The sequence below is a fragment of the Capricornis sumatraensis genome, chromosome 5 (genome assembly GCF_032405125.1).
Source record: "Capricornis sumatraensis isolate serow.1 chromosome 5, serow.2, whole genome shotgun sequence".
In the NCBI taxonomy this organism is placed as follows: domain Eukaryota; kingdom Metazoa; phylum Chordata; class Mammalia; order Artiodactyla; family Bovidae; genus Capricornis; species Capricornis sumatraensis.
In genome coordinates, this window is record NC_091073.1 from 65048094 (window position 1) to 65064048 (window position 15955).

The 15955-nt window shown below is 40.5% G+C and overlaps 1 protein-coding gene across 2 annotated transcripts in view; it reads left to right on the forward strand.

The window, feature by feature from the left end:
- ELMO1 (engulfment and cell motility 1) overlaps window positions 1-15955 on the forward strand; it is a 568923-nt gene that overhangs the window by 314581 nt on the left and 238387 nt on the right. For both annotated transcript variants that reach the window (XM_068972512.1, XM_068972513.1), the window contains one exon: window positions 5875-5983. In XM_068972512.1, coding sequence (XP_068828613.1) covers window positions 5875-5983 — 109 coding nt within the window. The remainder of the gene's footprint in view (window positions 1-5874; window positions 5984-15955) is intronic.

The window sequence follows — 15955 nt, forward strand, 5'->3', positions numbered from 1 at the left end:
CAGGGAATGTCCTCGGTGGGAGCTACAGGCTGGCTGAAAACCACCTGTCTCCTGTCTTTTCTTTCTCTTCTGTCTTCTGCTGTGTTTCCTCCCTTCATTTCCCCATCATCCACAGGTTCAGATTGGCTCCTTGATGGGGCTGTCTCAGATACAGATGTTTTCAAAGAGACATGAAAATTCACTGATAGATGGGAATATAGTTGTTCTTCCCTTCTGTGTTTCTTAACTGGAATTTCTGGTTAAAACCAGAAAAGATTCACCTAAAAGGAAGAAGGTGATTCAGGCTCAGTTGAATGAGACTGTTCACATTCAGGCAGATTTCCAGAAAAGGTCATGAACAGGGGCAGAGCCGCTCAAGGACTCCAGTGCTGGTCCTTTCTGCTTGGCAGGAAAAGGGATTTAGTTGGAGTTTATGATGAGCTTTCTGAGAGAAAAAGAATGTGTGTTGGCTAAGGAGACTGTAAGAAAGAATTTTTATGATAAATCTTAAGGACAGCAAAGGCTAGATTCATGCTGGTAGTCAATGCATAATTATTTATGTGAGCATGTGCTGCAAATATTCCATGGACAGAGGAGCCTGGAGGGCTATAGTCCATGGGGTTGCAAAGAGTCAGATGTGACTGAATGACTGAGCAAGCACGCACGTGCTGCAAACAGTTGACAAGTCCCACAAAATGGGATAGTTCATCAACTTCTTGGACAATCATAAGGGTGATAAAGCCACAATGACGAAGGCTTTGGAAACTGCCTCTGATGCTGCAGGTGGAACTGTTTCTGTTGTGATTAGGGTTAGGTATACCTGTGATGCTGGAAGGAACATGCTCAAATGGAAATGGGTGATTTGTTTGTGTGGTACTGTCAATGTGTATGATTATGTGTGTGCATAGTTATGTGTGCTATTGTTATAGTGTTTGTGAGGAAAACAATGGGAGCACATTTGTTTTGAAATTCTGCTCCTTTGGGTCTTTTTAATTAATTTATTTTTGAAGTGAACTATTTTTAGTCTTTCTTGAATTGGTTACAATATTTCTTCTGTTTTATTTTTTTTTATTTTTTGCTGGTGAGGCGTGTGGGATCTTAACTCCCCGACCAGGGGTCAAACCTGATCTGCCTCCATTGGAAGGCATAATCTTAGCCACGGGACTGCCAGGGAAGTCCCTACTCCTTTGCTTTTAAACCGTTCTCCATATCCTGTGCTGCCTCATGTTGCTTTGCTATTTGGAACCCAGTTTTTGTAAATAAAACAGCACTTTCATTTACTTTTCCTTCTTCCCCTTTTAATTTTCTCCTTTTTTCTTCACTTCTTCCAAATAGTCTTCCTGTTATCTGTCTTTCCTAAACACTTTCCGTATGGTTTTTTGTGTGTTCTCCTTGCCTTTTTTAATCACTTACTGTGTAATGAGTACACCCTTGCAGTCAGAGCTGAGCCACCTTCGTCTCTGCCAGGGATACTATAGGCCCTCCGCAAGGACTGCACTTTCTTTCTTAGGCCCTACTATCCATTCTTTACACTTGTAGATCTTTCAAAACAAATCAGGCCATGTTGCTCACTTGTCTCAACCTCCAGGTTCAGTTCAGTTCAGTCGCTCAGTCGTGTCCGACTCTTTGCGACCCCATGAATCGCAGCACGCCAGGCCTCCTTGTCCATCACCATCTCCCGGAGTTCTCTCAGATTCACGTCCATCGAGTCCGTGATGCCATCCAGCCGTCTCATCCTCGGTCGTCCCCTTCTTCTCCTGCCCCCAATCCCTCCCAGCATCAGAGTCTTTTCCAATGAGTCAACCCTTCGTATGAGGTGGCCAACGTACTGGAGCTTCAGCTTCAGCATCATTCCTTCCAAAGAAATCCCAGGGCTGATCTCCTTTAGGATGGACTGGTTGGATCTCCTTGCAGTCCAAGGGACCCTCAGGAGTCTTCTCCAACACCACAGTTCAAACGCATCAATTCTTCGGCGCTCAGCCTTCTTCACAGTCCAACTCTCACATCCATACATGACCACAGGAAAAACCATAGCCTTGACTAGATGGACCTTAGTCGGCAAAGTAATGTCTCTGCTTTTGAATATACTGTCTAGGTTGGTCATAACTTTTCTTCCAAGGAGTAAGCGTCTTTTAATTTCATGGCTGAAATCACCATCTGCAGTGATTTTGGAGCCCCCCAAAATAAAGTCTAACACTGTTTCCACTGTTTCCCTATCTATTTCCCATGAAGTGATGGGACCAGATGCCATGATCTTATTTTTCTGAATGTTGAGCTTTAAGCCAACTTTTTTGCTCTCCTCTTTCACTTTTATCAAGAGGCTTTTTAGCTCCTCTTCACTTTCTGCCATAAGGGTGGTGTCATCTGCATATCTGAAGTTATTGATATTTCTCCCGGCAATCTTGATTCCAGCTTGTGTTTCTTCCAGTCCAGCATTTCTCATGATGTACTCTGCATATAAATTAAATAAGCAGTGTGACAATATACAGCCTTGACGTACTCCTTTTCCTATTTGGAACCAGTCTGTTGTTCCATGTCCAGTTCTAACTGTTGCTTCCTGACCTGCATACAGATTTCTCAAGAGGCAGATCAGGTGGTCTGGTATTCCCATCTCTTTCAGAATTTTCCACAGTTTATTGTGATCCACACAGTCAAAGGCTTTGGCATAGTCAAGAAAGCAGAAATAGATGTTTTTCTGGAACTCTCTTGCTTTTTCCACGATCCAGTGGATGTTGGCAATTTGATCTCTGGTTCCTCTGCCTTTTCTAAAACCAGCTTGAACATCAGGGAGTTCATGGTTCACATGTTGCTGAAACTTGGCTTGGAGAGTTTTGAGCATTACTTTACTAGCATGTGAGATGAGTGCAATTGTGCGGTAGTTTGAGCATTCTTTGGCATCGCCTTTCTTTGGAATTGGAATGAAAACTGACCTTTCCCAGTCCTGTGGCCACTGCTGAGTTTTCCAAATTTGCTGGCATATTGAGTGCAGCACTTTCACAACATCATCTTTCAGGATTTGAAATAGCTCAACTGGAATTCCATCACCTCCACTAGCTTTGTTCGTAGTGATGCTTTCTAAGGCCCACTTGACTTCACATTCCAAGATGTCTGGCTCTAGATCAGTGATCACATCATCATGATTTATCTGGGTCATGAAGATCTTTCTTGTACAGTTCTTCTTTGTATTCTTGCCACCTCTTAATATCTTCTGCTTCTGTTAGGTCCATACCATTTCTGTCCTTTATCGAGCCCATCTTTGCATGAAATGTTGCCTTGGTATCTCTAATTTTCTTGAAGAGATCTGTAGTCTTTCCCATTCTGTTCTTTTCCTCTATTTCTCCAGGTTAGCATCTCAGTATTTGAAAATGACACCCGCTGGAGCCCTGGGGCAGTGATTTTAGCCAACCTCTACGCCCTTTGGCTCTCTCTTCCCTGCTCAGGCTCCTGGAATCCTAATACTGCCCTGCACAGCTCCAGACCCCTCCTCATCGTAGACCAGGCCACGTGAGGAGACTGTGTCTGAAACATACCCTGCTCAACTCGGCGGCTCTGTCCTTGAGCTCTGCCTGGACTATTCTTTCTCCTAGACCTTGACATGGCAAACTCTATTTCACCCCTGGATTCCTAATAGTCACCTGGTTATCTGTACTCTCCTCTCCAGGTCTTTCTTGTTACTCTTTACCACCTCAACCAGTTAATCTTTTTGGTAACACTTGTTATAAACTATAATTCCCTCTTTTTCAAAAAATATATTAATTTTTTAATTGATGGAAAATTGCTTTACAATTTTGTGTTGCTTTCTGCTGTAAAACAACACAGATCAGTCATATGTGTGTGTGTGTGTGTGTGTGTGTGTGTGTGTGTGTGTATCCCTTCCCTCCCTCTACCCCCACCCCACACTTCTCTGTGCTAGGTCATCACAGAGCACCAGGCTGGGCTCCCTGTGTGATTTAGCAACTTCCCACTAATTCTTTTGTACATAATAGTGTATGTCTATCAGTGCTATTCTCTCTGTAATTGCCTCTTTTGTTTTGTCTGTCTGCCATGGTTAGAGTGGATGCTCCTATAGGTCAGAGCCCTGGTCTTGCTCTCAATTCTATGGGCCTAGGCATCTTTCTGGTAGACAATAGGTACTCAATTACTACTATTGATTGAATGAATAAAACACCATTTCTTTCACTGAAGAAGTCATAGTCTGGGGGGAAAACCACATAAGTCACTGCATTGTGGTAAACACTTCTGGGAGACACCTACTGAGGGTCCTATAGCTTTTAAGGACATTCCAGACAACCCCACTGGGAAAGTTATAGGGTGCTTCAGAGATGAATAAGCTGATTATTCTTTTTGTCAACATATGAATTTGAAGTTTGGCAACCTTAATTTTTTATTATTTTATTATTTTGTGTGCTTTAGAACAGTTGGCCAATAGCCCTTTATTCCTGAAGTGGAGTTTTTCCTTTTATGTTTTACTTTTGTTTGATGAATGTGCTAAATGGCTCCCTTAGTTATAGTAGGAATATTTCAAACCAGCTTAAGGAAAGAAGAGAATTTGTTAGATGGCACAAATAATTTTCAAAGGGAGGGCTGAGCAAATAAACCATAAATTTGGGGAGGTAGTTTTGCTCAGCACTCAAATGTTGCCACGGCCACCCCTGCCTCTGCTCTGTTTTCCTTTGCATTTTGACTTGCTTTTCTTTTTCTTTTTTTTTTCTTTCAGACTCACTTTCACGTAGTTCCTGCACTCATACCTCTTGGGTAATATAAGCATAGTTGGGCCAATTTTCCCCATTTTGGTGCTAAGTCTCAGGGAAGAACTCTGGATGGTCCATTTTTGTGTCACATGTCCGTTAGGTGTGCTTGGTCAACTAATGCCGGGGTGAGCTCTTGTAAGAACATGGAAACTCCTGTGGGAAATATGTGATTAAGTATAGGAGCTGAACCATTTAAAAAAAAATGGAATAATACCATTTCCAGCAACATGGATGCAGTTAGCATTTATCAAACTAAGTGAAGTAAGTCAAAAGAGAAAGACAAATACCATATGATGTCACTTTTATGTGGGGTCTAAAATATGAAACAAATGAACCTATTTTGAAACAGAATCATGTGGTTGCCGAGGGGGAGGGGATTGGAGGGGAGGGATGGAGTGGCAGGTTTTAGGATTAGCAGGATGCAAGCTTTTACATGGCTTCCCTGATAGCTCAGTTGGTAAAGAATCTGCCTGCATTGCAGGAGACCCCGGTTTGATTCCTGGGTTGGGAAGATCCATTGGAGAAGGGATAGGCTGCCTACTCCAGTATTCTGGCCTGGAGAATTCCATGGACTATGCAGTCCATGGGGTTGCAAAGAGACGGACATGACTGAGCGACTTTCACTTTCTTTCAAACTTTTAGATATAGAATGGAGAGACAACAAGGTCCTACTGTATAGCATAGAGAACTGTATTCTATACCCTATGATACACCATAGTGGAAAAGAATATTTTTTTAAAAAAAGAAAGAAACTGTAGGAGCTGAAGTCATTAAAGGAGAGTTACTATTCCCAGGAAAGGGAAGATATGACTGGGAAAATAAGAGAGTGGTTTTGTTACTTAAGTAAAAAGTCTTTATTATACTATTTTTAAAAACTCTCCATGGGCACCTCTGGGTAAGTGGAAACTGATGAGCAAAATATCCTCTTACAGAGTTGGAAGTGGTTTTATGAGATTTGGAAAACAAGAGAGTTTTTGGCCCTATATTCAGAGACTATACTTAGAGTACAATTTTGTTCTGCTCCCAAGAGACCTAGTTTGGTGGTCTGGAGTAGATCTGTTTCTCTATTACAATACAGCCAACACTTTTGATGTTTTCTATAAACTGACGTCCCTTTCTGACCTCCTGCCTTTCCTGCTTGCAGATTGTGCTTGAGAACAGTAGCCGAGAAGATAAGCATGAATGTCCCTTTGGCCGCAGTAGTATAGAGCTGACCAAGATGCTGTGTGAAATCCTGAAAGTGGGCGAGCTGCGTAAGTATCCTCATTTCCCACAGGGTATCCAGCTTCTGGGGCTGCCTACCTACATGCAGGGTTCCCAAGGTGCTGACAGCTAAGCATGGGCATCATTCCCATGGACTGAACATTCTTTAACTCAGGTTTCCTGTGTATGTATTTCTGCATGTCTGCTCTGGGAATAAATATTAAAATCTACAGGAATGAAAAAATGTGCAGGTATTGTGACCAAATTTAAAATATTGTCAGAGTGTATATTGCTCTGTTTAGGAAAAGATCTATGGTTTTCTTTTTTAAAATTCCAGTTTTTAAGCTACCAGTAGATCATTTGCTTTTTGCTTTTTGAAACATCTTTCTTATATAAAGAAAAATGCACACTTTAATGAAATTCTCTTGCTTCCAGTATTTTACTTGCTTAGAATCCTTTCTCTATGAAAGATAGAATTATTGAAGGAAATGAGTAGCTGTGTGGTCAGAAATATGCTTATTGCTCTTTTCCTCCCTTACACAGTGTTACAGAATTTAAGAGAAGATACCTAGCAATAGAGAGCATGATAATTCTCTTGCCTTTTGCTCCCTTGCATAATTTGGTTTTAACCTGTTAAGGCAAATCTGATTTAACCAGGCCTGCAATCATAGTTAACACTGAGTCTCCCTGTAGCAGCTAAATTCCATTCCCTATAACAGCTATAGAGCCGACACACATATAAATCTTTTCTTGTAGACTTAATAACATAGGCATCAGCAAAAGCTATTTATATCAGAGGAATGTCTAGTGTTTGGTATTATTGTGAAAGCATTAATATTTAGTCACCTGTTTGAGAGTGTAAAATAATGGTCTATAATGATTGATGGGAAGGAATCTAAAGATGAAATTGGAAAGGGGGTTATGTTTTATTTACAGTGTAAAATTGACTACCATCACTGCTAAGGTAAATTTTTAAAATGTAGAACTTAATAAGGAAAAAAGCTAAGAATTTGAGCCTGTCTGACCAAGCACAGTGAGTGTTATCATCCTCCCAATGTGGGTGGGGGAAAGAAACCAAACTGGGTCTGGAACTCCCCCGAAAGTTCATTACTTATGAGCCCAAATTAGGTTATTTTTGCATTAAAAGAGTAACAACCTATCCTGAGAGATGTCTGTGTAGTCTGCTTGGGTTCACTTATCACCAATGCTAACATTTCATTTTTACTTTAATCCTTGACCTGAGTTATCCTTCCTACTCTTCATTTCACTAACTTGTAGAGATTATGTCTGCTATATAGCTTACTAAGTATTCCACTAAAGAATTAAAGTCCTGAATCAAAAAAATCCTCTTGAATTCCTGTCTGATAAGCATGACTATTTCCTGTTTATCTCAATTTGATGGGGAAAAGTATAGAAAGTCACTTGCTAAAAGGCACTGATGACTACCCAAGATTTTCAAAAACGAGAACAGTCATGCCCTGCTTGGCTCGTATATCCTGTGTCCAGATTACTGCCTTGCAATGTCCTTTTCTTGTCCTGCCTTCATTTTTGTCTTCCCCAGAGGCCTGCTTTGGCTATCTTACTCTCATCTTGACGATGGCAGAAGGTATGCTCTTGTGAGCTTTAACTGTCATACCCGGCTTTCTGCTTTTCTCCTTTGCCCAATGGACATGTGTCCATTATGCTACAAGTTAGCACAGAACAGAAATATGGTGGACTAGAGGGAGAATGTTGGGGACAACAGGCAGCAGGATTCTGTCTTGGCTACTTATGACATTTGTGTCCTTGAATAACGAGTAGCAGACTTCACTACGTGCTCACATTCCTACATTTCCCCAGAAAGAGTTGGGCTGATGGTTTGAGTAGTTGCATTCATTTTGGCTTGATCACAAGTAACTTTGGTGTCTGAAATTGCAAGGGTTAAGTATGAGAGGAATAGCCTAGGAACAGGCAGTATTCAACCCAGGGAAGCTAACTTGGACAAGATGGCCACATTTCAGGCAAGATTAATGTGTATCTGATTTGGACTCTCCTCCCTGTCAGTGGTGCCCCATCTGGTGTGTGGACAAGAACTTTTGTGACAAGAGTCTAAGCAGAGCATGCCGCTCATGTAAATGTCAGCTCTGTGCTTTGAGGGAGGGAATTCGTATAGATTAGAGGCTGACCTCTGCCTGGTATAGAGCACCCTCTCCAGATGTTTGAAGAGCTGGTAGTCAAGCCAGGAACCAAGAGAGAATCCCATTCTATGGGCTGAGGTAACCAAGTAAGAATGAAGGCAAATACCTTTGGGATCCCTGGAGGTGTTCCACACACTATGCACCATTTCAGAAGGGTGAGAACCTTCTGCTGCAGAGAAGGCCTCCAATATGCTGCTGCAGCTTGCTTAGCACCAGATCAGGTCTGGTTTCTGACATCTCCATGGCAGGCTTCCTTTTGTCTAAGATGAAAAATGCATCTATTCATTTGTTTAGTAAAAATCTACTGATTAATTACAATATGCCAGAGACTATGTTGAACACTGTAGGTGCAAAGGTGAACCAGATATGGTCTCTGTCCCCAGGAATCAGTCTTCCACTTGAGAAAGTATATGAGCTGAAACTGATGATTTTTCCTCTTAGCTATAAATGTGTGTTTATATATCCATAAATACATGTGTATATATATATATATATATACACACCCATTATCTGATCTAAAGCATAATTTTCAAATTTCGATAGTCTGAGCTTTCAGGTTGTGTGTTCACCCTCTACTGACTGCAGAGCCCATTTCTGACATTTTGCAAGCCTACCAAAGACCCCCACGTTTCTGAAATCTACATGCCCAAATTGGTTGTTTTCTACTCATAAAATATTAAAGGATTGCTACATTCTGATTGAGTGCTGGATAGCAAATGATGAAACACCCTGGAGTAAGAGGAAAATTGCTTTTTAATGGATTGCCTTTTGTTTGTTGCCATATTAAATAAGTTACTAATAGAAAAAGTAAATCTAAGCATACCCTTACATTGGAGGAGATGTCTGTTTTTCTTCTGAGGAAAATTGGGTTCACACATAAATCCATCTCCCTTTGGTCTGTGTGTGTTTGCTTTTCTCCATTCACAAATCAATGATTTGTGTTAATAATTGACCGGGAAGATCACAGTCACATTACGTCTGTGAGCAAGTACTGAGACTAAAGAAGTACCAATTAAAATTCTAACTCATTTTTCTACAATAGTAGGAAGATGCAATTTTCTAGAAATGTTTTGCCTTTTGATTTAACTTAAGGTCTTTTAGAGGGAACCCACTTCTGAAATACCAATTACATCGTAGTGTCTGAAGCAAACATATTAATGTTCAGTTAAATTACTAATACTTAATATTTATGCACAAGGTTTTTTTGGATTACTTTTAAAAAAGCACTATTTTTCTGCATCCCAATTATTGGCATTGTAAGACGCAAATGTTTAGTAGTATAGTCTATAAAACAATGCCTATTTATATTCTCAGAGCACTTTATCAAGGTATTTAATTGAAGTCTGTAATACCCCCAGGAGTTAAACCAAGATCAATAGCATCTATTTTTATTAATGAAGAGAAGACTTGTGCTTTCTGCTTATTGTCTAAGGTCACTGAATTCAAATTGGTGCTCAGGTTGCTCAAAGAGTGGTTCAGAAAGCAGCAGGGAAGTCAAGTGTTTGCATTTTGGCATCTGAATGACCTAATCTGAATCGTAGCTATTAATCAGATGCCTTGGGCATCCTTCTCTCTGTTCTGAGCTTTCTGGTTCCTTATCCATAAAATAAAGATACTGTCTACTGCATATAGTTGTTGGGAGGGTTAAATGAGATCTTCGATGTGCTTTAGTTGGAAGATGATAGTCTTTTTTTTCAAGTGATAGGATTTTACTTTCCATAAACAAACAAACTGCAAGTTAGGCCAAGGAGGGAAAGTGCTCTGATTTAAGTGACAACTGGAAGCAAGATCTGGAACCATGTCCTTTGTTTCTGCATTCTGTACATTCTGTTGTTATTGTTCAGTCAGTCAGTCATGTCTGACTCTTTGTGACCTCCGCGGACTGCAGCACACCAGGCCTCCCTGTCCTTCACCATCTCCCGGAGCATGCTCAAACTCATGTCTGTTGAGTCAGTGATACCATCCAACCATCTCATCCTCTGTCGTCCCCTTCTCCTCCTGCCTTCAATCTTTCCCAGCATCAGGGTCTGTTCTAATGAATTGGCTCTTCACTTCAGGTGGCCAAAATATTGGAGGTTCAGCTTCAGCATCAGTCCTTCCAATGAATATTCAGGATTGATTTCCTTTAGAATTGACTGGTTTGATGCCAGCTTTCTTCATGGGGCTTGTTTGAGGCACTTATGTTCTCTTAGTTTCATTTCTAAAAATCACAAAAAGAAGAATCCTATTGACTTACAGGTAGTCTCACATCCCCATGGCCTGGGTTGTAGAATTGTCAGCCCCATGTAGAAGAAGCTTGAAGTAGAGGGAGAACGTTTTCAAAAGGAGAGGTGTGTTTGTGAATGTGAGGTGGGTGAGAATAGACAAAAGCAGCAAATGGTTTCCTTACAAAGGATAGGAGGCATAATACGGGCTAATCGATTCCTTATGAAGAAACCCTGCTCCTAACAGGAGCTAACAATGATAACTGTTGTTTTTGCTGTTATACTACTGTTTCGAAGGCAATAATAAGCTTTTGAGGACTGCAAAGAAAATTTGATTTCTGATACAAATAGCTTAATTACTTATCCTCTGGATAAGGATCCAACAGATAAGTTATATTCCAATTACACTTAGAGCTAGGATATTTATTTTTATTTCTCATTCATTCAATAGCTAAAGCTCTTCTTCTATGGTGTTGTTTAGTCACTAAGTGGTATCTCTTTTGAGACCCCATGGATCCAGTCAGGTTCCTCTGTCCATGGAATTTTCCAGGCAAGAATGCTGGAGTGGGTAGCCATTTCCTTCTCCAGGAGATCTTTCCGACCCAAGGATTGAACCCGGGTCTCCTGCTTGGCAGGAGGATTCTTTACCATCCAGCCACCTGGGAAACCTATACTGATGACAAGGACTTAGAGCGCACACTTCATCCTCTAGCAGTTCATGTGCTGACTGGAGAGTCTTTCATGTAAACAAATAATTATAAAGCATCTTACTATTTGTAGATCACATTTAAGGTATATTAATGTTCCTAGGGGCATTGTTTAGTTATTTTGTTCATGGAGAGCCATGCAGGCTGAGGAAGGGAAATGACATCGCTCAAGAAGAGGTTTTTCTCTTCTTTTTAATTTATTTTTTACTGAAGGATCATGGCTTTACAGAATTTTGTTGTTTTCTGTCAAACCTCAACATGAATCAGCCATAGGTATACATATTTCCCCTCCCTTTTGAACCTCCCTCCCATCTCCCTCCCCATCCTACCCCTCTACGTTGATACACAAAGCCCCTGTTTCAGTTTCCTGAGCCATTCAGCAAATTCCTGTTGGCTATCTATTTTACATATGGTAATGTAAGTTTCCATGTTACTCTTTCCATGCATCTCACTCTCTTCTCCCCTCTCCCATGTCCATAAGTCTATTCTCTATGTCCGTTTCTCTGTTGCTGCCCTGTAAATAAGTTCTTCAGTACCATTCTTCTAGATTCTGTATATATGTGTTAGAATACAATATTTAACTTTCTCTTTCTGACTCACTTCACTCTGTATAATAGGTTCTAGGTTCATGCACCTCATCATAACTGACTGAAATGCGTTCCTTTTTGTGGCTGAGTAATATGTTGACATTCTAGGAATCAGCGAACTAAAATGGACTGGAATGGGTGAATTTAACTCAGATGACCATTTTATCTACTACTGCGGGCAGGAATCCCTCAGAAGAAATGGAGTAGCCATTATGATCCACAAAAGAGTCTGAAATGCAGTACTTGGATGCAGTCTCAAAAATGACAAAATGATCTGTTTGTCTCCAAGGCAAACCATTCAATATCACAGTTATCTGAGTCTATGCCCCAACCAGTAACGCTGAAGAAGCTGAAGATGAACAGTTCTATGAAGACCTACAAGACCTTTTAGAACTAACACCCAAAAAAGATGTCCTTTTCATTATAGGGGACTGGAATGCAAAAGTAGGAAGGCAAGAAACACCTGGAGTAACAGGCAAATTTGGCCTTGGAATGCGGAATGAAGCAGGGCAAAGACTAATAGAGTTTTGCCAAGAAAATGCACTGGTCATAGCAAACACCCTCTTCCAACAACACAAGAGAAGACTCTACACATGGACATCACCAGATGGTCAACACTGAAATCAGACTGATTATATTCTATGCAGCCAAATATGGAGAAGCTCTATACAGTCAACAAAAACAAGACCAGGAGCTGACTGTGGCTCAGATCATGAACTCCTTATTGCCAAATTCAGACTGAAATTGAAGAAAGAAGGGAAAACCGCTAGACCATTCAGGTATGACCTAAATCAAATCCCTTATGATTATATAGTAGAAGTGAGAAATAGATTTAAGGGACTAGATCTGATAGAAAGAGTGCCTGATGAACTATGGAATGAGGTTTGTGACATTGTACAGGAGACAGGGATCAAGACCGTCCCCATGGAAAAGAAATGCAAAACAGCAAAATGGCTGTCTGGGGAGGCCTTACAAATAGCTGTGAAAAGAAGAGAGGCAAAAAGCAAAGGAGAAAGGGGAAGATATAAGCGTCTGAATGCAGAGTTCCAAAGAATAGCAAGAAGAGATAAGAAAGCCTTCTTCAGTGATCAATGCAAATAAATAGAGGAAAACAACAGAATGGGAAAGAGATCTCTTCTTCTTCTGGGACCCCTTTAATTTGAATGTTGGTATGTTTGATATTGTCCCAGAGGTCTCTGAGACTGTCCTCAGTTCTTTTCATTCTTTTTACTTTTTTCTGCTCTTCAGAAATTATTTCCACCATTTCATCTTCCAGCTCAATGATTCATTCTTTTGCTTCAGATATTCTGCTATTGATTCCTTTTAGAGTATTTTTAGTTTCAGTTGGGCTTCCCTGGTAGCTCAGAGGTTAAAGGGTCTGCCTCCAGTGCAGGAAACTCAAGTTCGATCCCTAGGTCGGGAAGATCCCCTGGAGAAGGAAATGGCAACCCACTCCAGTATTCTTGCCTGGAGAATCCCATGGACAGAGGAGCTTGGTAGGCTACAGTCCATGGGGTCACAAAGAGTCGGACTCGACTGAGTGACTTCACTTTCTCTTTAGTTTCAGTAATTGTGTTGTTTGTCTCTGTATGTTTGTTCTTTAATTCTTCTATGTCTTTGTTAATTGATTCTGGCATTTTCTCCGTTTTGTTTTCAAGGTTTTTGATGATCTTTACTATCATTATTCTGAATTCTTTTTCAGGTAGTTTGCCTATTTCCTCTTCATCTATTTGGACTTCTGTTTTCTAGTTTGTTCCTTCGTTTGTGTAGTGTTTCTCTGCCTTTTCATTGTTATTATTTTTTAACTTATTGTGTTTGAGGTCTCCTTTTCCCAGGCTTCAAGGCTGAATTCTTTCTTCCTTTTCATCTCTGCTCTCCTAAGGTTGGTCCAGTGGTTTGTGTAAGCTTCATATAGGGTGAGATTTGTGCAGGACTTTTGTTTGTTTGTTGCTTGTTTTTCCACTGACGGGCAGGGCTGAGTGAGGTGGTAACCCTGTCTGCTGATGATTGTGTTTGCACTTTTGTTTTGTTAGTTGTTTGGATGAGGCATCCTGCACAGGGTGCTACTGGTAGTTTGGTGATGCTGGGTCTTGTATAGAAGTGGTTTCCTTTGTGTGAGTTCTCACTATTTGATACTCCCTAGGATTAGTTATCTGATAGTCTAGGGTCTTCGAGTCAGTGCTCACACTCCAAAGCTCAGGGCTTGATCTCTGGTCAAGAACGAAGAGTCTACAAGTGGTTTGTTATGGCATTAAGTGTGAGATTAAAACAAATGTCCAAAGACAAGAAACCAAAGATGAACCCTAGTCAAATGGCAGTTACAAAACCAGGCAAATAATAATTAAAATAATGGAATATACACATATACATATACACCTATGAGCAAAGTCAAAACAGTCCAACAAAAATAAAATACAGTAGACTGACCCGGCAAACAAAGGAAATAAAAAATTACATTTACCAGTTAAGAACAAAACTAACTAAATCAGAAACTGGAAAACAAAACTAAAGCAAGGTGCCAAATGGGGAATAATGCATTGAAAACAAAAGTAACAAATATGTTGAGAGGAAAGGAAAGAAAGAATAGATATGCAGAGTTAAATAGAGGTAGATGAGGAAGATTTATATACATTAAATATTAACTGCAAGGGGAAAATAACAATAGGAAAGGCAAAGGAATAAATGTAGAAAAATATAATAGATTTTTTTAAAATTAGAAATTAAAATTATCAAAAAGAGGAAAAAAAATGGAAGAAAAAAGGGGAAAAAAAAGAAAACTTCATAGAACTGCAAAAGCCCAGTGTAGAGGCAGAGGTTTATAACAGCAATAAAAAGTGTGACTGGATATCACATATACATATACATCCAAAAACAAAATCAATACAGTCCAACAAAAATAAAGTGCAATAGATTTATCCAGCGAACAAAGGAAACCAAAAATTGTATCTACCAGAACAAAACTGGCAAAACCACAAACTGGAAAATAAAACCAAAGTAAGGTGCCAATTGGGGAATAAAGCAATGAAAATAAAACTAATATGTTAAGAGGAAAGGAAAGAAAAGAAAGGATAGATATGCAAAGTTAAATAGAGGTAGATAAAGAAGATTTATATACATTAAAGATTAACTGCAAGGGCAAAAGAATAGTAGGAAAAAACAAAGGAATAAATGTAGAAAAAAATAATGATAGGTTTAAAAATTAAAGTTAAAAAAAGAGAAAAGAAAAAAAAAAAGGAAAACGCCACAGAACTGTAAAAGCCCAGTGTAGAGGCAGAGGTTTCTAACAACAATGAAATAATAATTAATAATAATTAGTTATTAATTAACTGAGGGGAAAAAAGCTCAAAAGCTTAATTAGATTTCATAGTGCCAATAAAATCCACAGCTAGAACAGAAGAGGAAAAAAGGGGAAAACAAATTCCAAGAGAATCTACAGAACATGTCAAAACAGAATAATAAATGTTTTTCTTGAGTCACTGCTGGCAGAGTCCTTTCCCTCGCTGGGAGTCACAGTCCGCCTTACCTCCCTAGGATGCCCTCCAACACTGTGCTGGACCTGGTCCTCCATCTCTCGACCTGCTGTGAGGGCAGCTCAGATTCTAATCTGGTCCTATTCCTGTGTCTTCTTGCCTCCAATGTCCACAGCTATCAGAACTAGTGTGTTTTCTTTTGTGAGAATTCTCAATGACCTTTTATATATTCCATAGATACAGAGTCGGCCTAATTGATCATGTGAATTTAATCTTCAGCTTGTACTGCTGGTGGGAAGGTTTTGGGTCTTCTTCCTTAGCCACGCTGCCCCTGGGTTTCAACTGTGGTTTTATTTCCACCTTTGCATGTGGGTCGTCTACTGGGGTTTGCTCCTGAAGGCTGCCCTGGAGGACTTGGGTTTGCCCCTGTGAAGACCAGGTGTGGAGGTGGTGCAGCTGCTTGGGTCGCAGGTGTTCTGGCAGCACCAGGTACTCAGAGAGTTGGCAGCTAGGGCAGCAGGAAATACAGTGCTCTAGAAGGGTATGGCAACCAGCATTGGCCAATACGCTTCAGTGTTCTTGCCTGGAGAACCCCCCTCCTTGACAGAGAAGCCTGGCAGGCCACAATCCACAGGATCACAAAGAGTCAGACACTACCAAAGTGACCCTGGATGCATAGATGCAAACCTTTTTTGCCTGTGGCAGCTCTGCCCCAGTGAGAGTTGAACATGAAGGTGGGGCAGCTGCTTAGCTTACAGGGACCCTGGCAGCGCCAAGTGTGCAGGGACATGGACTGCCTCTGCTGCAGGAGTTATGGTCCTATCAGAGTCTTTATTTGAGCCTCTCATAGTTGCCAACCAGAAGGCCTGTTTGGCGA